Genomic DNA, 25,035 nt, shown 5'->3' with positions numbered 1-25,035 from the left:
TGGAGAACAGCAGTGCTTCACCTTTCAGTTCACTTCTCCATATTCTTCCCACTTATTCCAGATTGCTCTCTCTGTTTTTGTTATGTTGGCAATTTCTTTGTTTGTTTGTTACTGTGTTCTTTAATGTTGGATTGCTAGGGGGTTTTTGTTGTTTGTTTTTCTGTTTGTTTGGGGTTTTGTTTGTTGGGGGTTTTTACTGTTTTTTCTTTAATGGGATTTTTTAATGGCTCAGGCAATCTCAGGTTCAGGCCAAGACTAGGCACTTTACCAGCTAACCCCCCCTGTGTGGGTGAGGTTTTTTCCTGTCTCCATCTGGTGGTAGGACAACTTGTACCCACTGTCTGGGGATGGCACTGAGGGGCTTGAAGGAAACAAATAAACAGGTAAGAGTTTTCTTGCTTTCTCTTTCTTCCCTTCACACAAATTGAGGACTACAGCATTCAAGTTCCACGTATCTAATGCATCTCAGGTTGGTTTTTCTTCCACTGGTATGAGCAGAGTTAAGACAAAACATATGAAATAGATTTGTCTCAGCTGCTGAAATGATTCCTGGTCAACATGCCATGTTTGAAGAATGAGCACGGCACATTCCCCACCCAGCCGAGCAACACGGCACTGGCATCCTTCAATCCTGAACAAATATTTTGACCTTGATGTTCAATTGCTTTATATCATCAGGAGCTCTTGCTGACAGCATCTAGACCTTCTGACCACTGAGCATTTTGCAATTATGTGTTCACAAATAGGCTCTTTTTCAATCCCTGTGGTATTTCTTTAAAAAACAAAGGATGACACAACAAAACCAGAGCACAATTAAATTTTTTCCTGCTTCCTCTCTGTTGTCCTGGTGGTTATAAAGCAGGAATGCATGTGACTTGGAAGAGTGCAATGTGCAAATTTTAATTAACATAAAACATAAAGCAGCCTCTCTCCTCACTTCAATATGCAGATTCAGTCTGTAATTCCTGCTAGAGCATGAGGAGAGAAGGATACTGGATTTTGCAGTTTACTGCATTTTACGTTTTGAGGGTTGGTGCAGTAAATGGTACATTTGTGTCCTCCAAGCTGGGCAGCCCCCAAAGAGACATGATCCTGGCACATCACAGCAGGCAAATTCAGCCTTAGGGAAAGGCTGGGCAAGCAGAGAAGACAAAAGTCTCCTGGCAAAGGACTTTTCCAACAGAGAGTCTGTGGAAACCAGGAGAGCTTGTTCCTCTCCAAACCTCTGGTGGGAGTTTGATCAGACGCATTATTTCTTAATTGACTGTCCTTGTTTTCACCAAAAAACTGGAGAGAATATTTAAGTAAGTAAGACAGGTGCACATCAAGTTTACTCTCCTTAGGAAGGCTACCAGGAACTGGCTCACAGTCCTCCACAGATAGGTGGAAGATCTGGACAAAAGGGTTGTGCATGTGGATGTGTCTTCAAAAGAAGAAAATAACAAATAGTGAAGGAATGGCTTCAAAGCAATTTGATGATGTGTGTTTTTCCCTAGATCTCTCTCAGGGCGAATTGTTGGAGGAGTCTGGTGGTTCTTCACTCTCATCATTATCTCTTCCTACACTGCTAATCTTGCTGCCTTCCTTACGGTGGAAAGGATGGTTTCTCCCATAGAGAGCGCAGAGGACCTGGCTAAACAAACTGAAATAGCCTATGGCACTTTGGATTCAGGCTCAACCAAAGAATTCTTCAGAGTAAGTCTGTTCAATCCCCATCAGAGCTTTTCTAAACTCTGAGTGCCTAATATATGGTTTCCAGTTGTTTGTTTTTACCCAACTGTAATAGCTGTTCCAGTGAAAGCTGCTTTGTGCAGTCAGAACAGGCCTGAGTGCAGATTTTAATATCAAAAGGTGTTTTATCAAAAATGGGTAGGTTTGCTCAACCTGAAACGTCTCAAGATGGAAAGCCTGGCGTTTGCTATCACAGGAAGGAGCTTTTTAACGTGAGTTTCAGAACCTCGGTCTGGTGAGCAATAATGCAGTCGTTAGCACAATATTTAGCAAAGAAAACTCTTGGAAGAGTGATGCTCTTGACCTACTTGCTGTGTTTGCCCAGCTGGCAGCCGTTTATGCCATCCGAGTGGGTGTTTGCCTGCCAGCATGTGCAGGGGGATGGGAGCCATGTGTTGCCATTCCTTTCTATATGGTACATTGATTGCTGCAATTGTTGCTGCTGTGTCTCCATGGCTCACTAGCATCTCGCTAGGTCTGTATCAACCAGTCAGGGGTGAAACTTCTGTACCCCAGAGCACTGATGTGTATTCACCTTAGTTAGGGATGTGCAGTCACCTTAGTTGCTGGTTGGCAATATCTGGGGGTAGTGGGAAGAATACACTTATATTTAAGATCATCCTTTCTTTCTCCACTTACCAAGCCAGAAACTGAACTGCAGAGCTTGGTGAGACTGATGAAGAACTCTAATGACCTCAGACCACTTTCACGTGTCTAGAAATGTTGCAACCTGAAAAGCTCTTTTCTGACTGTTCTCAGGGTGAACTGGAATGCTCAGCCCTTTCAGGAAGCTCCTGGTTCTTTCTCAGCAGTGTCAATCAGATGCCACTCAAACCAACATTTTTCTTATATATAAAGAAGTGGTCAGTGCTGCCTGTGCACACTGGCCAGGTGCAAGTGTGAGGGAGGAGGGAGGCAAAAAAACTTCTTACTGATGTAGGCTGATGAAATACAGAAGGCTCCTTGAATAAATACTGATGGCTCCTTGAATTTGCTTAAAATTTCAATACATGACCAAACACAGAGAGATGTACAGATGAATCTGATATAAAGCTGAAAGTGAATGCTTTATGCTTTATTTTTTGAAGCTTTTGTACTCTGCCTTACTTATATGCAAGGTCTTCATATAAAAATAGATACTCAGTAGTTCTTCATTAACTGTTGTGGCTGGTACATTACAACAGCTTCTTTTTGTATTAAAGCCCTGCAAGATAAACACTGGCCTTGTAAGGGTGACATGAGTGCATAAAAATGTGTATTCTCTTTGTCAGCCTGAGGCAGTATTGTCTGCATAGCAAAAATGAGTTGAGTGAACCTGTCAGAAGAGGGAGCACAACTTGGTTAGAAATATTGGGGCTCTTTAGTCACCATACTGTTCTGGGGGGAAAGGGGGGTCCCCTTTTCAATATCTTGTTGCCATTAATACAGAAAGAGGGATTGTATGGGGCTGTTTCTTCATTTCCTTAATAGTTTGACATAACGAGGAAATCCCTTCTCACACAGATCAAAGGAATAAGTGTTTCATGTGAAAGGATACAAAGTCTAGTAAATGTATGAATACTTTGTTGTGCTGTTAATAGTCTTGAGATGAGCTGTGACTCTCCTGGTACTGGGGGAAGCAGGGCTGTAAATGAGGATTATCTATCAGGAGCTGCCAGCTCCATCAGGCAGGGAGAGGAGTCATATGAGGAAGGAGGAGAGCAGAGCCCTGGGAGTTGTGGAGCAAGGCATAACACCTGCTCAGGGCAATCCAGATGGGCCAAGTGGGAAGGAGAATGGGCTCTAAGTGGTGCTTCTCTCCCCTCAGCATTCTCAAGGCACACAACATAATTTCAGTTGTATTAACTTTTGCAGAGTAATTAATTTGAATAGAGTGATGCAGCTATGAAACTGTTGTAATTAGACTCTTCTTCAGTTGATTTGAGAAGGGCAAAAGCTTTGCCTTAGATTAAATGCGTATGTTCACATAAATACTTTGTTGTACAGTATTCATTAGCTACTTACTACGGTAATGATGGCTGAAACTTGAAATAACTCTTAGAGGACTCTTGTTTTACAAGTGTCTACTGCATAGACCATGCCTGCTGTGTGGTTTGGGATACCTTTCTCCCTGTAAACTCATTTCTCACTACTGCTAGAGCATCCGTAGGAGTGATAGTGGTCAGAGTCAGAAAAAGCCATGAGTTCTCCTGGGTACAAGGAGATGCTTAATGCCTCCATGAGGGGAATAGCCTTCTCCACCCATTCCACAACAGCATTTAACCAGTTTAAGCAGTAGCTGGCTGAGTAGGTAAGGATCAACCACCCAGTGAGAAAGGAAGCTTCTGACTGGGCAAATGGCTGCATGAGCAAGTCAATACAATCCTGACTTACACTGTTTGCCCACACATATCTACAAACACACTGGCTGAGGCATGTGAGAGGTAGCTACATTTTCCCTAGAGGTGGGAGGAGTTACCTGGTTGTGAGCAGGTCAGTGCTTGTGTAAAGGCACCAAGAAAGTAACTGGGCTTTGTAGTGGGGCCATGATATCACACAAGAGGTGCAGGGCAGTCCCATAAATAAGCTTGTATGGGTATATCTCTTTTTAGAGTTGTAATACCAAAGTGTTTCTCAAACAAAGCTATTAGTCAGATACTGGTCTTAGTGGCCATTGTTGGCCAGGGAGAAGTGCCAGATCAACAACAGCAAGGATGAAGTGCCTCCTAATAGAGGGGTTACATATATTTCAGCTTCAGATACCTGCCATCTTGTCTCCATGTGCTAGAAGAAGCTCCTTCAGAGCCTTCAGTCCATGGCTCCTTCCTGCCAACCCCATTTTCAACTGAGATCACTTTTAAAGTTTATTTTTTAGAGCATGGATACCTATCTGCTAGGAACTGGACTGATGCCAGCACCTCATTTCAGAAGAACAGATGGTAATAACTTTCAGCCACTTCAAACCTGGGGAGGCTCCAGCCAGTGACCTATTTTATAGTCTTGGCCATTTCATTGTTTCCCGCATAGATTCTATCCCAGATATGTGAGTTAAAGCTAGATACACCATTGCTGTTTGAAGCGTGTATGATGACTGCCATCAGCTTGATGTGGCTCTCCCAGTTACAAATAGCAAAGCCTGGGTTTTGTTACAGATTCACAGTAACCATTATTCACACTCTTCATCTGTGGGTGACTCTACACCAGGGCATTTGTCCCCCAGTATGTCTGAGAACCCAATGAGCCTTTCTGTATTTTCATGGTTATTACTTGTTTCTCCTTAGAAACATTTAACATTTTGCACTAATTAGCTTATAAAGGCATTTAAATGGTAAGCAATCAATTGCATCAATTCCCTTTTGGGAAAGAGCCTCTGCTTATATATTTATTAACATACAGTCTTCTGTAGTAGATCCAGAGGAGGCTACAAAATTGATCAGAAGGGTGGAACACCTCTCCTGTGAGGAAAGGCTGAGAGAGTTGGCCTTGCTCAGCCTGGAGAAGAGAAGGCTCCAGGGAGACCTTACAGCAACCTTTCAGTACTTACAGGGTCTGATGAGAACAATCTTTTTAGTAGGGCCTGTTGTAACAGGAAAAGGGCTGATGGTTTTGAACTAAAAGACGGGAGATTAGAACAGATCTAAGGAATAAATTTTTCACAGTAAGGGTGGTGAGACACTGGCCCAGGTTGCCCAGAGAAGTAGTCAAAGTCCCACCCCTGAGAACATTCCAGGTCAGGTTGTTCAGGACTCTGAGCAACCTCATCTAGTTAAAAATGTCACTACTCACTGTAGAAGGATTGGACTAGATGACCTTTAGAGGTCCCTTCCAACTCAAACCATTCAATGATTCTGTGGTTAAGGACACAAAACTACCCCTTTCTCTTTCTTGAAAAACTACAAAGGCCTGTGCTAGAAAGCAATTACAAGTCACTAAGCCGCTACTTTTAAGGGTGTGTCTGCTAGAATTAACATCTTCAAATACAATTAAACCTTCAGCATATCCGAGCAGCTCATCAAATCAGTGTAACACCATTTAATCCAAATTCAGCACTAGGCCTAATTCCACAGTCCAATAAGTTTCACACCTCCAATAAGCATACATTCAAGAGGCATGATTTTTGCGACCAATTAGTAACTCTTATGTAAACGTGGCATGGCTGTATTTAAACTTCAGTAGATGTTTCTAGATGTTTAGAAATACAAATGCCTCTTGAGTTTAAGGTGGTTTCTGGTAGCAGATATCTGTGTTAAGAAGCCTCTGTGAAATCAGTTGCAAAGTACATGCTTGGTCATTGACAAACACAGCTATGCACTTTACTGGAAACTTGACATCTCAGAAGGCATCCTTGATATCGATGTGACGTGACCAGGCTTTAGAGGTTGAAATATTGAGGCAGGTAACATGCAGCAAGGTCCCGTACCAGATCCTTCTTTCTCCCTTTTATGGGAAATTGAAGACAACTCATATCATGTCATTACCAATGTAGTTAATCACTGCTAACTACGGGGGAAAAGAGGTCTCAAAAGACTGATATTTTATTGTAGAACGTTGTGTTTTCTCAGCAGTGGTTCCAAGGGTGTCCATGACAAAATGACTGCTATCTGATGGCCCTCCTGTGCCTCAGATGAAATAACTTACTGCTCTGAAGTCAGTTCCCAAATTTTTCTCCTGAAGATAGCATTAAATTGCCAGGTCTGCTAGGAGTTTCAGTAGAAAGACCAAAGACCCTCTGCTTTTATGGTTGATTACTCCTACCTGGCACTGTTGCTCAGGAGTATTGGATAGAGATTTTGACACTGACATTGCTCTGCTGTCAATAAAGGCTGTAGGCTCAGTGCCTGGAGGAGTCACACAGGCTGACAGCCTTCAAGCACAGCTTAGATACTTGAGATATCATTTCTAGGACTTTTTTTGCAACAAGAAATTCACAGCTGCAGCTGAAGTCTCCATTACCTCAGGACACACCAGAGTGATAGCTGACTTGAGGCACTCAGAAGTCTGCACATGTTTTCCTTTTGCCTCCTCTGTGAATGCTTCTCTTCTCATTGCCCTTAGATAGCCTGCCCACACTCTCCAGTAATATTTTGCTCTGAATTAATGTTTTACAAGAAGGTGATGCTTTCTTTTTATTCCATGGTGGGCACATTCAGCACTTGAAATTCCTCTTCATCATTTTTTTCAGAGGTGCTTTCCAAACCAGGTTCAGTTGTGAAGCTGTTCTGAATTTCATATACACATACAATCTGATTTAAAACTACATTTTGTAGAACACAGGAAGTCGTATTAGGGATGGCCTCTAAGGTCGCCCCTCTCTTTCCCTCTCCTTGATTTCATCAAGTCTGCATAGTTCAGCAAGAGCAGAGAGAAAAGCTCAAGATGCCCTGGTAAAAGTCTTTGCATCTCTGTCTGAAGCTCTGATTGCCCATGCTGAGGAAAGGTGCTTTGACATGCAAATAGGTACCAGGAGAAAAAAAACAAACAAAAACCAAAAAACATATAAATATGCTGAGGAGACTGATGAGGTATCTCTTGAAAAGAACTTAAAGTACAGCTTGTGAAGCTAGTAAAGGTAAAACCAATACAGCAAACATTTTGTTCCAAAGAAAAGACAAAAACACCTGACAGATTTGCACCAAAGCAGAAAATAAATTCACAGATTAATCCCAAATTCCTTGGAAATAAAAATTATTCACCATCTCACACCCATCATGGGGAGATGGAGGAATAAGGACCATAATGCAGCAGATTCAATTCAATCCAGGACAGTTCTGAGGTAAAGAGCTTATTGTTTTCCTCTGATGATGAGGTGGTGGAAAGACAAGACTTAGGGGAAATAAATTCCACCAGGAAGTGGTTTAGGTAAGAAAAAGCTTTGAATTATGAACCAATAGCTACTGTGTGATTTTTATGCATTCTGTGTAATGAAATAATGTTGAAATAATCATTACAGCCTATTAAAAACAGCATAGTGAACTCTGTGCACGCAGCACTAAGGGTTTCATCTGTAGTTAAACTCTTTGATTTTTAATTTCAGAACCACTTTGCTAGTGAAGATGAAGGACTTGTTTCTAACACAGCATTCATACAAATACCTTGCTTTTGCCATTGGATAAAACTATGATTAGCAGCTTTAAGCTTTCTGTGTTCTTGGCATCAAGCAAAACAACACAGTCATCATAACAAATGCCTGACAAAAATATTGAAGTGTGATTGTATTTATGGACTTTGAAGAACAAAACATCACAGAAAAGTGATAGCTCCAAATAGGAGCTGTACAGATCTTTGACAGGCAACATGGCAGTGATTAATCAGGAAAAAAGTACTGTGGTTTAATTGTGTTTCAACACAGAAAGTGTGAAAAAACTTACCCATATATTCCCTCTCTATCTTCCCTGTTTGATACAGGTGAGGGTGTGCACAAATATTAAAAGCTGAATGTAACTGTGCAGAGAGACCACAGCCTCTGTGTAAATGATGGATGGCCTTGTTGGGAGTGTACGGGGGATGTTTCTCTTAATCTGTTGAACCTCCTTTCTGCCACGTGGCTAACTGGCAGTTTTAAAGGCATCAGGAAATCAAATGTGACATAATTACAAAAGAAATGGTTTCCCACAAAGTGATCTAATGTCCTTAAACCCGTAGATTGGAGAGGAAAATGTATCTTTACGGGAACTAAAATTAACAGCTCATCAATCATCCACCCATTGGAAAGGAAACATTTGGATGGTACTGGGGTTAAGATGCTGGAATCATTTTACTACTTTCAGCAGACAAGTCAGGATTTAACAAAGCTTTTCCTTAATAACAAATATTTTAGTAAGTCTCTCTATTATCTTCAGTAGCTGATGGCATTTGTCTAACAGCCCTACTTGCATTTGTGGTTTAGGTTTTGCAGCTCACCTGTGCCTCAATACTGCTCAGAAGTTGATCTCCGTAAGAACAGGGATGCATTATAGATGTGGATGGTTTGCCTGGGTCAGTGTGTGTAGATGCAGCCCAGGGTGAAGCCTGTCACAGTAACAAGCAGTGGGTTAACGCCAGAACTGTGTCTGCACTACAAAGGCAAGCAGAGAGTGCCTCAGGGGAAAATCACTTGCTGTTTGAATGTTCTACTTTTTGAAGAGCAGCTCTATGATAATGATAATGACATTGCTCAAGACAGCCAGGACCCGGGTACTTCAAGTCTCTCCTATTTTATGTAATGCTGCTGTGTCATATTAATACATGCTCGTTAGGGATTCATTTAAAATACATGGGTGATGATAAACTACTCACAGTGCTGCTGCTCTTGCTTTAGAATAATTAGAAAATACATGATGGTTTAGAAACTAATGATGTGAATATGAAGCATCCCCTCTTGCAATCCATCGGGATTTCTCCATCATTGCCTGTATGTTGGCCTGTTCTGTCTGGAGCTGAAAACTCATTAGACCTGACAATGTTCAGATCGTGTGCTGGAAACGCTGTTCTCTGTTAATTTATTACCGGCCAAATCCAGAGCAGTGCTGGTGTGCTGCTCACTTGCCCAGACAAGACTACTCTGCTAAATATGTCACTGCTGGAAAGATGCCCCTTAGCCTGAAGGCTGATGTAATCCCTGCCTACGGCCGGCTCCGGTGCATTCTGCCTCCAGCTCCCCGGGCCCACAGACAGACAGGCAGGCAGACAGACAGGCACATGGAGCACGGCCGTACTGATCCCCAGCCCCTGGCGTCTCACAGTGTGGGTGCTCAGGGGCAGTGCTGGCCGAGCACTGGCTCTGGCCATGAATCACAGAGGATTTACAAAGGCAGCTTCTTGTCTCTCGGTAAGACTCTCATTTTAATTTCCCGATCAGTGTTGCAGGAGGGAGGAATGGATGGCAGCAATAAAGCGAGGAGATGAATATAGGTGTAGTCTGAAATTCACAGTTGTGCCACCAAAGGACCTCTTAAAGTCTTGATTTACATTCTGCTACTCAAGACTGTCACTGATACGTCAACGACTTCTAGTTACAGCCGGAGTAACTCTTTGGTTGTCTGTTTGTATGAGTGGAGCTCACTCCAGAAAAGAAGTCTTACAGCACCTACAGCACCTACCTGCCAGCTAACAAAGCACACAATTTCAAAATTACCTTGATATGGAGGGAAACTCCTGAAATATTCTGTTATATTTGTGAGATAGATTAGACTTCTTTTGTAATTGGCCCATTACCTACAGTGTGGCAAACCTGTAGTGTTGCTGAAGTCTGGAGGGTGTTTCACAGGCTGCTTCCCCAGCTGCCTGTGTGTACAGTGCTGGCTTGACCCTCCTTCCCCACCACCTCCTCTTCCCCCAGCTCTCTGCTGGGCTTCCATCCCTGTTTCTTTCAGGGGAGGGAACACTGTCAGTGGGATGAGAGGGCTGTTTCTGAAAGACAGTAACTCTCCTTACATTTCCTGTACAAGGGTTGCCTGAATCTTGACTTAGAATCACAGAATGATAGAATTGTTTTGGTTGAAGACATTTTGGATCATCAAGTCCAAGTGTTAACCCAGCACTGTCAGGTCATTGCTAAACCATGTCCCTCAACACCACATCTACATGTTTTTTAAATCCCTCAAGGGATGATTACTGTTTCCCTGGGCAGCCTGTTCCAGGGCTTGACAACCACTTTGGTGAAGAAAATTTTCCTAATATCCAAGCTAAACCTTCCCTGGTGCAGCTTGAGGCAGTTTCCTCTTTACCTGTCACTTGTTACTTGAGAGAAGAGACCTGCCTTCACCTCAACCTCCACCTTTCAGAGAGTTGTAGAGAGAGGTAAGGTCTCCCCTGAGCCTCCTTTTCTTCATTCTAAACAACCCCAGTTCCTTGAGCCACTCTTCATAAGACTTGTGCTCTAGATTTAGGAGAGGCTGGAGGAAAGCAGACAGCCCCAGGGTTTGTGGGCCTGATCATTCAGCTGTCTGGGTTTCATGTGCCCCAAAGGGAAATGCCATTTCTAAAGCAGAAGTGATAATGTCATTAATCTGAACAATCAACCAACATGGTGTCTCCCATCACAAACTTGACTGTGAAATATTGTTGTGTATTCCTACACATGTGCATGGGAATGCTTGAACCTCATATATCTGTGGCATTCCATAGAATCACAAACCATGGGCAGAGTTTGGTAGTTCTGGGGGCTGGCCTTGCTAATAGAAGTGTCCTGTGCATGCTCATGGCATCTGACCTACTTTCTTCTGCTGAGAATGTAATAAAAACAAGAGGTTCATGTAATGATGGGATTGATTTTTCTGTCCATATAGGTAAGTAAATTGCTGGCATCACAAGTTATCTGCAGCTAAAAGCTGTGACATTGATCTATTAGACTTTGCCCTCTGACCTTCAGTAAATGACATCTCCGCTTTCATGTCTGCACTTGGGAAAGGGGACTAATGATGCCCTCTGGCCTTTCTGAGACCTAGTTTTTCCTTCTCAATAAAGAGCTTGGAAAACTCAGGGAGATGGACCTTACTAATAGTATTTATCATGTTCTTATTATTAATATAGCATCATTAGGCCAGCCTTCATGTGCTGCATAGCTGGCAATAGGCTGGGGGCTTCAACCCCTGTCCCTCACTCCTCTCAGAGGCATCTGTAGCAGGGATGACTCAATGTCAGGCTTGCAGGAGGCAGAAAAGCACCTGGTTAAAGTGTTACCCAAAAGACCAAGACAGGGGTAGCTACTCCATTGCAGTTTGCTGTATTGAAAGTCCAAGAGCGCAATAGCCTAAGCCCTATGGATCTCAAAGTGCTCCCCAAGCCAGGCAATGGCGGTAGTACCAAGGCAGTCTCCTGGTGTTTTTTCACTCCTGTTTAGTGACTTGCTTTTTAATGGTTCATAAGCTACAGGATTCATTATCTACTATAGAAAAGCTAATTGCAGACGTGAAAGAAAAGTAATGAGTGATGCTAATGAAGCTACGGTTCAAACTTAACTACCTAAGTTCAGACCAGTGAAGTGTGTGTCTATATAAAGGCAGCATGTATTATTCAGATTAAATACCTGCACTGGTTTTAGTGCAGACCTTTGTGTTTTGTATCAGCAGCATCTGTCTGATTTAGGGCTATAGATTTCCCTTGTTAAAGAGCTATAAAGTGTTCATAGGGCCGGTGGACCAGAGCAGCGTGCTAACTCGGCTGCTTTAGATCCTTATCCATGTCTCTGCCTACCTTTGTGTGTGCGCCGAGGTCAGAATACTCTTGTCTGCTTAGCACTTCTCTCACTCCCATTTGCTGCACTTCCCAGTTGGATTTGCTGGCCTGCTCCAGAGTTTATTGCAGTTTATGTAGCCTGGACCCAGCCCTGAGACCAGGTCTTCTCCCTCTCCAGTATGCCTGTTCCATTTCTTATGTTAATACTGCCCAGCATGAAGTGTTCTGCTCTTCCTTGTAGCCCAGGTCATGGATTACTGTGGGGGACTTGAGGTCTCTCTCCTCCCTCTTGTCTTTTGAGCATGTTTGTCACTCTCTTAGTTTTGAAGACAGAGGTAAAAAATTTAACATCAATATAATATAAAATGTTAAACATGGCATTCCATAAAATGGAGAATATAGAATTTTAAAAGTAAAATTGATTGGAGTCAGTTTGTATCATGACTGCATCACCTATAAGAGAACATTTTGAGCTTAACTGCTGGGAAATCCTTTTGTGGTGCTTGTCATAAGACACAAAGGGACCATTTTGGTAGTTTTGGTGAAATATCCCAACAGGGTGCATTTTGAAGATGACCTGCAGGTTGCAGAGAAGGTGGCAGAGAGGGCAAAGCATTCTAAAACAGGCAAAGGGCATCCCTGTAACATACTTCAGCTGTATCTGGAAGGTGCTGTTTCTTTCAAATACAATAGCTTCGCTGCTGCTCTGTAGTGGAGGGGGTGATGCAATGTCACTTCAGCAAAGTGTGAGAGAGATGTCTGCAGAGGGGGAAAGGTAATTCGGTCAGTGGGAGAAGACTTCAGTCACATCTTTTAGAGCTAAATTTATCCAATGTCAAGGAATCATCCAGGATATGCTGGGCTTTGCACTGTATCTCTAGGCGGTTAAGGATGTGTGAAAATGAAGCCAAGGCATCTGGTCCTGCTCAGCTGGAGACAGGTTTGTGAGTGCAAGGGTTTTGTTGTTGAAGGGATTGAAAAAGTAACCACAACTGGGAGGCAAACCTGCCTCCTCCCTGCCGCCCTGCCCTGGCCAGCTGTGCTTTTGGATGCTCAGGCACTCTGTGTGTTCATTTGATTTTTTTAGCTCAGTGCTGGAGCCAACCACACATCAAAACTAGCAGGATCAGATTGGAAGGCAGCATCAAAATTGTGGACTGATTGAATTGGCACCTTCTTTTAAAATGAGCACATTGCACCCAGAAGCAGTGTGTGTTTAGGCATGGGTTAGTAAGGGGCTGAGTGAAGAGTGTGAGAGCTTCTGGCTCTGCTGACACAAAAGGGAGCTGCCTACACCCTTGTGCTGAGGTGTGTGTGGTTCATATTTCTGCATAAACAGCTCCAAATAAAGCTGAAAGCCAGCACTATTGACAAAGCAAAGGCCAGCTCTATTTATATCTGCAGTAAGGCTGTGATAATGAAAAGATGCTTTAATGTGTCCCAAGGCCTAGATGAAACACTGAAAATGTTGCTTTTAAGAAAAAAGTGATAATAATATCCCCTTGAAATCCTGAGGAAATGTGTGTGACGGAGTTCTTGAGAGCAATATCAAAGGAATGAAATAGGAGTTGCAGTGCATAGGGAGTTACTGCAGTTATGGGCTTTGAATTGGTTTAAATCTTGGCTTTTAAGCTTTTTCTCTCAGTATCTCTTTAAAAGTAACACTTTAATGAGAGGGAAAATGTTTTACTGCCACTGAACTCTAGCAGCAGTGCAGATCTGTCAGACCTCACCTTATTTTGGAGTGTAAATCCTCTCTCTGTAGTGGCTCCGGCTGTCTGGCCCCTCTCGGGTGTCAGACTCCTCGGGGGCACACAGGTGCTGACAGGGGTGGAGTGAGTGTCTGCAGAGGAGGACAGATGGGTGAAAATGTTCTTTCAGCAGAGGATTTGCAGCTTTCTAGTTAGGAAATAAATGTTCCTTTTCTATAAGTCTTTGGGGATCTTCTGGGGTTTTCCTGAGGCAACTGGAAAAACAAAAATATTTACTCAAAAAATTACTTTTCATTTCATCTGGTTTTGCCTTTAGTCAACCAGTGATTTCATGTCATTGAGTAGGTGTAAAATATGGCTCCTGGAGCAGAAAACTCCCTCAAGCATAGAAATTACTGTTTTTTACAGCTCCTCTGGTGACACTGTCCCTTTCTTTAAGAAGCCTCATCTTAAATAATTATTTCAATCTCATTATGAATATCAGATAATGGCTGCAAAGAGCAGCACTAACCTAGCAGGACATGGTGCTGGAGTTCATCACCTCCCTGGTCCCTGGACTTTCAAAACCCATCTGGATGTGCCCCTGTGCAACCTGATTTAGGTGAACCTGCTTTAGCAGGGGGGGTATACTAGATGATCCCCAGAGGTCCTTTTCAACTACTGTCATTCTGTGATTGTGTGGCCTCGGTCAGGCTCCCCCAGACAGGCTCTTGCCACTCCAAAATTAACACATGCCCAGTGCATTTTGTTGTAACCTTTCCCAGGCAGTCCCTGCTGTGTTCATTTCTAGCTTGTATTTTTGCCCACTTCCACAAGATCTATACTCATTTAGTTAATTTGGTAATAACAGTATATTATGAAAATCCCACTTGGCAGAAGAAGAGGTGGGCAGTGATCATATAGAAACATATTTTTATTAACCAGATCATCCGAAAGAGTTAAATGAAAGGAGCAAGCTATAAAGCTTAGGCTATTTGTTAAAGCTGAGATATGCTTTTGAGTTGTGGAATTTGTTTTTTTGAAGCATGAAGGGTGATATTCACCCATTGCCCTTGGAGCAGGGAACATGCTTTGTTTGGACCATTTGCAGCCCTGAGCATGCTGTTGGCACTCATCAGATAACTGTTATTACTAACAATGCACAGATGTATTGGCAATTGCTTTTAGGTAGTCAGGCCAGCTGGAAAGGGTATGAAAGAACTTATTAAAGACAGATATTCCAGTGTGAGTAAGAAGATGAAAAGGAAAAGAAATTCCAGTTTATCTGTGTAATTAAAGGTGCACTGTGAGTGGGATAACAAGCGAAAGCATACATTCACAATTTCTGAAGGCTAACCACTTGGGCTTGCTGAGAAATACAAACAGAAAGAAGCAAGCTGTATTTTTACCTTTCTTTGTCCTTTAGGTGCCCATTTGCAAATATAAGTGGGCAGATACATTTGTATTATTTATGTTAAAAGAAGGACAAGCACCTTGAAACTAGGTCACACCAGAGCTCTCATTGTGTTGGCTAGCCAGGATATTTTGAATACCTTTCTGTGTGAGAGAGATGCAATGGAGCAGGTAGATGGGCTGTGGGCAGTGCATGCCTTGGGCTGTGGCACGCTCTGCCTGCTCTGCCACTCATGCAGCTGCATGCAGCTGCCACAGGCTCTGCTTCCCATAGGGCACAAGGATCGTGGCAGCCCATCAGCCAGTGAGAAGACACTACCTCCCAGTAGCTCTGGTAGCCCTGGGGTCTCCAGGAGACCTCTGGCAGGTGCTTGAGGGCAGTGCCCTGAGCAGGTCCCAGCAGGGAAGATGGTATGAAAATGCCCATGTGCATCAAGGGGTTGTTGAAAAGCAGGACACTAAGGTCATCGTGCTTGGAGAAGACATCTCAGGTAATCAGTGAGAAGCAACTATCTGGGTGTTTTATCTGCTAGCCCGTGGGTGTCTGACCAAGAGTCCCAGTGAGACATCTCTCCTTGATCAGGATCCATGGTCTTGGGGCTCAGAGCTGCCCGTGTCCAAACGCAGCTGTCTGAGGCTGGCAAGGTATTGCTGGAGCAACGCTGACTCTTCAAAGCCCCATCAACACTGGGGCTCTGAGCTTGCTTCACCTCCTAATGATCCCCTCACCCTCTCACTCTAGCCAGAGCACATGCTCTCTGCCAGAAGCTGATCTGCCATGATTACCCTCATGGCTTCAGAGCTCCCTGGCCTCATCTCAGATTATTCAGAGTTTGCTGTTGCAGGAGGAAGCCAAGCAAATCCCCCAGTTCCTTCTTGTACCTGTGTAAGGACCATTTCAAGCTTTATTTCCTCCCATCACTTCCCTCCTGATGCTGGATGAACAGAGCCATACAGCCCATCTTTAGCCAAGAAATGCTCTCAGCTGGAATCCCTCTGGCTTGTTTTTCACAACCTCACCACCCAGCCAGCTCCTAATGAAGCTGCACTTGCATTGTTGTCTGTCTGATTTCCTATTGTCAGTTGGGCTGATTTTAATTGGTTTGCATTTTCAGTTGTTTTTCAGCTCATCAGGAAAGGTAATTAAAATAAACTGGTGCCCTCTGTGCTCCCCTCCATCCATTGTAGTGACACTATCTGAGCATGTTAATCTGGAGAACAGTGGAGGCAGGGCTACTCCTATGCAGTGTTTGAAATCTGGTTGTTAAGCATTCCTTTATTCAAAACACATTCAATTGTCCTCAATGAGAAAGAAACATGCTTTGATCATCAGGCTGATGGACATTAGCAATCTTCTGCCACAAGTTTGTTTCATTCAAGCTAGATTTAGTTCCTGCCTACCTCGTTCCCATTCTGCAAGGAAAGCTTATAGACAGGAACCTGCCAAAGAGTAGGAGGCATAATTTGAGATACCCACAGCTTGGACCAAAAGCTTTATGTAAATCCTTCAGATTTCTAGACTTTAGAGAAATACAGTTGGCATTACTGCTTTCTGTTGGCCAAGTAGGAAAGTTTAACTAGTGTTCCAGGATATGAATGCTTACGAGTCTGGAGGTGGTTTGAATGTTACTGGTGGGGAGGAGGAAGAAGTTAGCATATTTCTCAACATTTCCAGTTTTGCAAAACCTGTGTCCTGAGCTAGAGGCTGTAAGAATTGACTCAGTCTCAAAATTAGTAAAATGGAGGGGGGGGGAAATCACAAAATCACAGATTGGTAGGGGTTGGAGGGGGCCTTTAAAGAGGTCACCTGCAAGCAGTTAAACAGTTTTTTTCAGGTTATGTTTGTGTTTGCTGTCTTTTAGGGAAATGTGACATTGAATTTTGTAAGTTTCACTAGTGATTCATAAAGGATTTTGTCCTTATTATTTATCTCCCTCATGAGTGTCACTATTAGAAGCCACTAGAGCTGTTCTGGTCCCCTGTATAATAGACCTGCCATCGCCACTGTGAAAAGCGAACTCGTGCCTTGCTGGAAACTCATGATAAGCACATGTTGGTGGTGCTTCCTAGCTGCCAGATAGCACAAAAACCAGTGCTGAGGATATGTGTGAAGAAGAGAGGCTTCTTTTGCATCTGTTCGCCATGGTGGATGGGCTGGGATTTAAGGTCCTCCCTTAGGCTCAGTATCAGAGCAACATGCAGGTGGATAAATGTGCCACAGAGCAGGAACTGAGGTACTGGGACAGGCATGCACCATTTCTCACTCTGAGTGCCAGGATGCCGATTACATGGCAATTGCTAAAATAAATGTCTGAGATATGTTTCCCTCTCCCCAACCATTTCATGGTTTGGTCATTGTTTGAGAGGCAATATGTCTCTCCGAGCTACCTTGATGTTTTTATTTGTTAGTTTTAGTTATAGGGTGTTAACTGTACCTCTAAGGCCAAGGATCTCAGTCTTGTGCCACTGCCAAGATGACTCTTTGTTTCCCTCCTTTCCTCTCTCCCAGAGGTCAAAAATAGCTGTCTACGAGAAAATGTGGTCTTACATGAAGTCAGCTGAGCCCTCGGTGTTCACCAAAACAACAGCGGACGGGGTGGCGAGGGTGAGGAAGTCCAAGGGGAAGTTTGCCTTCCTGCTGGAGTCCACCATGAACGAGTACATCGAGCAGCGCAAGCCCTGCGACACCATGAAAGTTGGCGGCAACCTGGATTCCAAGGGCTATGGTGTAGCAACCCCCAAAGGCTCAGCATTAAGGTGGGTGGAATAATATAACAATATCCATGTTGTTATAGTATTCCACCTACCCTGATGTATTGTGTTGTCATTTTCTTTCTTGTGGATTTTGAGGTAACTTTAAAGTTTAAAATCTTCAATATTCCATGGAGTTAAATAAGACGGTAAATTATGGTTTCGTTTATTTAATGCATCCATTTCTTTAGTGTTCTCTTTGTGTTGTCCTTTCTGATTGTTTGTTGCTGTTTTAATTTTACAGTTCAATGGCTTTTTCAATTTAAATGGTAAAAGCCGAGTTAACCTGCCATATGTGACGAATGTTAACTGCATGATGTGGTGTTCTTGTTACTTTTTTTCTCAAAGACGATTTCCCCATCCCGCACACTTCAGTTCTGAGCAAATGTTATCCTCCATGCCACCTTCCAAGATTTAACCCTGTATTTGCTGTACAGACATTTTGATAGCTCCACGTTCTGTGAAATTTTAGCCAATTTGTCCTCTTGTGCTCCTTTTTTTATACGTTACGATTTCCTAAGCATTTGTGCATTTTTTTCTTACAAGTTATGTTTTATCGTTTCAAGAAATGCTGTTAACCTGGCAGTATTAAAACTGAATGAGCAAGGCCTCTTGGACAAATTGAAAAACAAATGGTGGTACGACAAAGGAGAGTGCGGCAGCGGGGGAGGTGACTCCAAGGTCAGCCTCAATGTCACCACAATCGGGTACCTTAGCAAAGAGTAATCGGCAAGGCTGTTATTTCACTTCTCAAGTTAAAACAAACCAAAACAAAACCAAAAACCACAGATTAAAACCATTTGAATAATTGTGGTGGGGAAAACAAAAAAAGCCATTTGCTTGCCCAGTAGCTCTTTCAAAGAAACGGTCTTATTTAGTATCACCAACAGGCTTGGTCAAGCTTGGAAACCTTATTAAACTAACAGATAGAAAGTCCAGTATTGGTGAGAACTACACAGAGCAACTCAGTACTCGTAACTGCACAAGAAACCAGTGATCACATCTGGCCACTGTATTAGCCCCTGACTACAAGGCTTTGGTGCTTCTCCATGTTTTAGCTGTGATGTAGAGTGGTTTATGAGAGGCTTATTTTACCAGTACCAGCTGGGCTAGCACAGAATTGAAGGTGAACAGACTCCCTGCTCCTTTGCTCTTTTGGAGAGAAGTTGAGCAAATCAGCACATACTGCTTTACTAACATGAACTCGTGCCCCTAGAGCACCTTGAAGGAACTCTGATCTCTAGGGAAGAGCTGCTTGGGTGGATCTGTAGCTCAGAGCAGGAAAGAGTGGCTGCTCATCTAACTGCAGTTATAGCAGAGACATAACGTTAAGCAGAGATGGTAGTCACCCATTAATGGTAAAACAATAGCAATAATGGTAGTATATAAGAAGCTAGAGCTTGCAATAGGCAAAACTGGAAAAAGATATGTTGCTTGAAGTGAGGAAGTGAATTGATTCACTAAACTGAAAAAAAGTCTTAAGGAAAGGGGGTGTGATAGTTTTACCTAGAATATTCATGTCACCTTTTGCATTCTATGGACCAGCCTCTGCACACACCTATGCGGGAGCCCTGCAGCTGCCTTTGATGTGCTTTGGACGCAGATGTGGATTTAGATCCTAGCCCCAGTGATGATGGTGACAGAGTTGTCACTGCCTTCTGCTTTCCCCAATCTTTCAGGCAGCCTTTACAGTAGCAAGGCTTTCAAAGCTGCTTTTATGAGCTTGTGTATTGCAAAAGTTAACCAGTAAGGTTTCACGTTGCCAAACGAACCCTCTAAAACTGGCAGTGTCTGCAGCCCTTAACCTGGTGAGAAGAAGCTGTAGCTAGAGTAGGCTGTGTACTATTGGTCACCTTGAGTACAGGACTTACCAATAAAATTAATTTAAAAGACATTGTTAGACTGAGAAGTACTGAGATTAATTTTCATAGTGACACTCTCCTACAGCTAGTAAAACCAGTTCCTTAAGGAACAATAATTCCTAATCTCTCTTTATAAAAATGCTTCAGCTTTGGTCCAAAATCAATAACAACAGTATTTTCAGTAAACTGCAATTTCAGACAATTACTGCAAATTACTGCTGCATTCTATTAATAAGAGTACTTACAGTTGGCTACATAGGAAGTTACTCAGCTACTCATCTCTGCTGTTAGCAAAAGCCTCTGTATAGTAATAAAGGAAGGAAAAGCTCTGGGAGTCAGCTTTGTTTGATAGCTAGAGGTCTGCAGTGCTCAGCAGCAACCTGGAGATGAGCATGAGCTTTTTTATGCTTTTTAGCTCAGCTGCTCATCCTTCACATAACATTTTAATATAATGTTATACTTGCCAGTATATTAAATGTTTAATATTCTCCTGGGATCCAGCACTGCATTGTCTAATGCTGCCTCCATGAAAAAAAACCTTTGTACAAACTAGCTTCAATGAACTTCATTGCTCCAAGTTCATTGAATTAAACCCAGCCAAGTAATGCTTACAGCCTTAAGGAAACTAAAAAGGACTTTTTAAATGGTCATAATTAGGGCAGAGCCATCCTTCTATTTTTCCTTGTGCTGAAAGACCTTTTGCAAATAGCAGTACCATCTGTTAGCAAGCCCTTGGCCCTTGTCCGTAGATGTTAAGGCAATGGACTTAGGTGCCACACTACCATGGGTACATATCCAGTGAAGAAGGAAGAGGAGCGAACACCATGATGTGTGTTTTGCTGTTTTGATCCATAAATCACAAAGCACTGTCTTTCCACAGTTTGTCATAGCACGCTGTGATGAAGGGCTACTTGTTTATTTGAGCTACAGCTCAGGGCAGAAGTCCCCAGGGAGGAGAATGTGGGTCAGAGAAGACCTCCTGCAGGAGTCTAAACAAGAGGAGTCAAGGAAGGGGTTAGGTGTTTCTAGACTTATCATAAATCAGCGGGGTTTTTTGTTACCAAATGGCTTTTCTTTTGAGGTAGCATTTTGTAGGCACTGCATGCTGCAGGCTGTTACCCGCAGCAGTACACAGGCAGGCAGATGCCTCCTCAGCATTACTTACTAACGTTGAATTCAAGCTGTGCCCCAGCCCCACAGAAGCCCCGCTGCCCTCTCAGGGAAGGCAAGAACTTGAGGTATTGCGCTCAGGGTGCTGTGACCCCAACAGTCTCACTGACCTGTCTCTCCTCCTCTCCATCCTCCCACCAGAACCTGAGTTATCCTGGTCATCTCATTCCATCTCTCCAGTCAATTGTTCGTATGAACATGGCTTCATTTCTAGAGCATTTCAGAGGAGTTGCTTCAAAAATGTTCCTTGCACCCCAGAACGCAGGGTAGCATGGAGATCATTACTCACTTGGGGCAGCTCTCTCTACCGGCTAAGCTGAGAGACCACCTCTCTTAGCTTCACCAGTAGAGACCCAGGCTTGGGAAACTGCCGCACCAAGTTTGTAATCAGCCTTTTTCTACTTACTGCTAACAAGTTCTGTATAGCTGTCAGTTGCTGCAAACTGATGATGCCAGTTTCTTAGCTGAATTCCTCTGTGTAGTCTGATCTTCTAGCTTGTGCTGAAGGCCAGAGGTAAGTATGGAGCCTGTTGGCTTGTGCCAATGCCCACTGTTGTACTGAAAAAGCCCCAGTTACCCAGGAAATGCTGTCCCATGTTCACACTCCGCGCCGTTAGCATGGGGTTCGCCTGTGTCTGGAGGTGAATGATTCTGAGCTGTGAGTTCACCTCTTGTTATGGCATCTTCATCACCACTGGAAAATTAAACAGTGTCTTCAACTTTCTCAAGGATGTTGAGTCTTACAGCAGGGAAAAGGAAAAAGTACTCAACTGGCTTTCTGCAAGTTTTTGAATCTGTTTGGTTACACAGACTGTAAGGTTAGACTTGGGGTCCACTGGTAATTTAAGACTAAAGAGACTGTGCTAGTTTAATGAGATGGTTTTAAAGGCCTCAGCTGACATATGTCTCATTTTCAGTGCTACCAGTACAGGTCAGCACTGGTGTGGAGCAGAGGGGTGCCTGTCTGCCCTGCAGTATCTTGGCTGTCAGTGCTGCCCTCGAGAAGGGAGTTACCCCGTTTCAGTAGTGGTGCTTATTTAAGAAGTCTGAAGGGGAGCATGCTCCACACATACATAATTTGTCTGTGATGCATGTTGATACGTGTGGGCTGACTTGTCTGGTGCAGACATTCTGGTATGTACATCAAAATTTGTTCACTTAGCTCTCCTGAATGAGCGTGAATTTAGTTTCATCAGTTGGCTTCATGGCAAAATCATACTGTCTCCAAATTTTCTTCTACATGTGAGCTGAGTTCTCAGTCACGAGAGAATGCTAAATAGCAGTTATGAAAAATCCCCAAACATATTCCAGGAAATACGTTACAGTGTATTACGAGTTTGGAAACTAATTATTTTGTTTATTATGCAACCCTGTCATCTCAGAGCTGAGTGATGGCTGAATAGGAATTTAACAAGAAACAGACAAAGGGGGATGCAGACAGGGGTAGCAGACTGAGTGACTTAAGTGAAACTAATTATTCACTTGCATAGGAACCATTTTCTGATGAGATACATTTCTGTAGGTCTGCTGTTGATACATCTCTCCTATTTTTATACTTCCATGGTAGCATTTAATGACAACCAACACAGAAGGAGAATGTCTGAATGCGGCATCTCACCAACTCCATATGCCAAGATTATTTGTTAATTATTTGACTTAATTTCTTTAATATATGCCTCTTTTTTTTGTAGGCTGATACTCTATTGCAGTACACCTGTGAAATGACATGGAATGCAATACTACTTCACCTCCCAGTTGTTTCTTTTTAATCATAGGATTACTTCTCTGGCGTGCTAGTTGAGTTCTGCCCTCAGAGCCATCATGCTCCATAAAGCATCACATTCCAAAGCCCTCCCGAGCTGTGAATGTGACCATTAGCAGATGGGATTTGTTCCCCCTTTTCTCTGTGCTGTTTTGCTTTGATACATTTTCAGCACAGCCGTTATCATTTGCAGCATAAATTTTTTTAAGTGGTATATATTTAGATCAAATCTGTTATGCATTGTTTTAGATGGTACCTGACATCTAAAGAGCATCATTGCCAAGTGTGTCGTGCCTTAAAGAGAACACTTGGGGAAATGGCTACCTTCAGAAGATGCAGCACAATTTATTTGAGCAATTTGTTTGAAATTATGTTCATCACCATGAATTTACTGGCCACCCATTCTACAGGCCTAGGTTATGAGCTGGAAAGAGATGAAATGGACAGTGAGAGACAGTGATAGCAGCACAGAGCTAATTCATGCTCAGAGCTAGGAAAGTAGTGCTAAATTATTGTATTGTACAAATTAGTGACAAAGCAAAATAATATTTGTAAAGGAAGACAGCAGAATATTTGTTTAATTGACAGCTATTACTTTATAGCATATTAGAAAATAATATTGTGCATGTTTTGTGCCAATAATGAAGTCTTAATGCTCTAGGAGTTCATCAGTGCATCTCAGAGCTTTGCCAAGAAGGGTAGAGAGCCTGCTCTGGCGTGTGGAAGTGTCTGTGCTGTGGTGCATGTTTTTTGAGGAGATTTTCCTGGGAATGCAACTAGGAGACTCAACAAGAATTTGGGATGAGCAGGTTGCCCGGGCTGGGAGGGAACTGGTGGAGTCAGGGCTGGCATGTAAGAACTGAGAACCAATTTGGTTTGCCTGTTTACCCTTTAGCATCACAGGGACTGGCTTTGCTACCTTGACAAGGCTGGCCCCAGGTGTGGAAGGAAACTTGCTAGTGCCATGTCAGTCACGGCAGAGCTGGGCTCCGAGCAGTGACACTGTGTCCCAGCTTCATGGCCACAAGAAATCTGGGAGGAAGACTTGTGAGTCATGCACCAGTTTTGGTAATACCCGTGGTGCTTAGTTAATTTCCATAAATTTTTGGCATGAGTCATTTATCCTGCATTGTAAGCCTCAGTATGGGAAAAGCAGAGGCAGAGTTCCTTGGGACTGGAAAAGGAAAAAAGGAAAGCCAGCAGCTTGAAGTGGGGCTCCCAGCAGCAGGAGCATGGCCCTTCCTTTGAATATCTCCCTGGGGTTCTGGGCTTGGCTGTTTCCTCTTTAATAGTAACTGCTGTCACTTACATACAAAGAGAGAAGTAAATGCCTTTCTTCTTCTTCTTCAAAGTGATTCTAACGTTTCAGCACTGAGCTCACGTGGATAGAGGCACTTGTGCTGCCCTGGTGGATTTCTCTGTGCTCCCCAGCACTGTATTCATGGTTTGGACACCTCTAGCTTTATACCAGCGACGTTCTTTGAATGTCTTATGTAGCCTTTGGACTAAGCAGCACCTACCTGCAGCCTGCTGAGGAGCCCAAGAGCAGGAGTCACAGAGGAAGTCGTCCCAGGAGGAAAATAAATTATAGAAGACGAGGGGGAAAATGGATATGTCTAGAGGCAAGAGAAAGAGAAGGTGAGGGGATAGCCTGCATGCAAGGTAAGTTCAGTCTCTTGCTCATATCCACCCAGGTTAGAAAGAATTGAGGCAACAACAGGAGAGATCCACATTGCTGTTTCAGTTGTCGTAAGCTTGAGCATGACATTGTGCACCTGCCCATCCTTACTCTCCCTCCCTGTTCGAGTAGCTCTTTCTTCCACCCCCTCACCACATCTGTAGCTCAAGTCCCAGGCACTGCTGTAAATGAACTGCAGTGACTCGTTTTGGCTTGCACTTCCTAATTCAATAGGCACCTTTTATCACATTAGCACTCAGCACTTGTATTAAATTATGATCCTGTTAGTACAGAGTTTAATTTGTTTGAGCTGCATTTATGAAACATATAAATATACTTTCCTAGAGACAGTTGCTGCTGCCAAACACAGGCTGCACACTATCCACAGAGTGGAAGAACTTGCAGTTCTCTGCTGGTAAAATGCCTAGCTCCATGTAGGTGTATTTGGAGCGTGCTACATGTTGTATCATGCACCTGTGTATGTCTCCCAGTTGCAGCAAATACAGCATCAGCTGAAATGTGAATTTAAAATGCAGTCCTAGTCACTTCAAGGAAGAACCCTACAGATACCCCAAGACTGCCCCAACCTGCCTCTAAAAAAATATCCATGCACTGACCAAAAAGAGGCTATTTATGGAACAACAGCATTGAAAACTAGAACTGCCTCAGCTATTAAATACTCAGAAGCAACTAGAAAAAGTATATCTGAGCAGATGATTTGCATAGCACTCAAATGACCATTGCAAATCTGTGTCCAGCAGCTTTGCAAAGCCTCTCGCTTGCAAGCATTTGCCATCAGAGCAGAAGTGACAGCCAGTGTGCCTGTGCAGGGGTCACTAATGC

At 43.2% G+C, this 25,035-nt stretch overlaps 1 protein-coding gene across 4 annotated transcripts in view; it reads left to right on the top strand.

The window, feature by feature from the left end:
* Positions 1–25,035, top strand: part of GRIA3 (glutamate ionotropic receptor AMPA type subunit 3) — a 161,335-nt gene that overhangs the window by 122,744 nt on the left and 13,556 nt on the right. For 2 of the 4 annotated variants that reach the window (XR_010988967.1, XM_068152108.1), the window contains exons 12-14: positions 1,497–1,695; positions 17,479–17,726; positions 18,287–18,401. Coding sequence is in view for 3 of the 4 variants with exons in the window: in XM_068152108.1 (XP_068008209.1) it covers positions 1,497–1,695; positions 17,479–17,726; positions 18,287–18,401 (562 nt within the window). In the remaining variant the exon portion in view is untranslated. The remainder of the gene's footprint in view (positions 1–1,496; positions 1,696–17,478; positions 17,727–18,286; positions 18,402–25,035) is intronic. The other 2 variants (XM_068152107.1, XM_068152106.1) reach the window with 1 other exon arrangement.

This window comes from Melanerpes formicivorus, unplaced genomic scaffold, assembly GCF_026170545.1.
Source record: "Melanerpes formicivorus ecotype bairdi unplaced genomic scaffold, bMelFor1.0.p_v2 SCAF_22, whole genome shotgun sequence".
NCBI classification, from domain to species: domain Eukaryota; kingdom Metazoa; phylum Chordata; class Aves; order Piciformes; family Picidae; genus Melanerpes; species Melanerpes formicivorus.
This window is presented reverse-complemented; position numbering and strand designations above follow the sequence as displayed.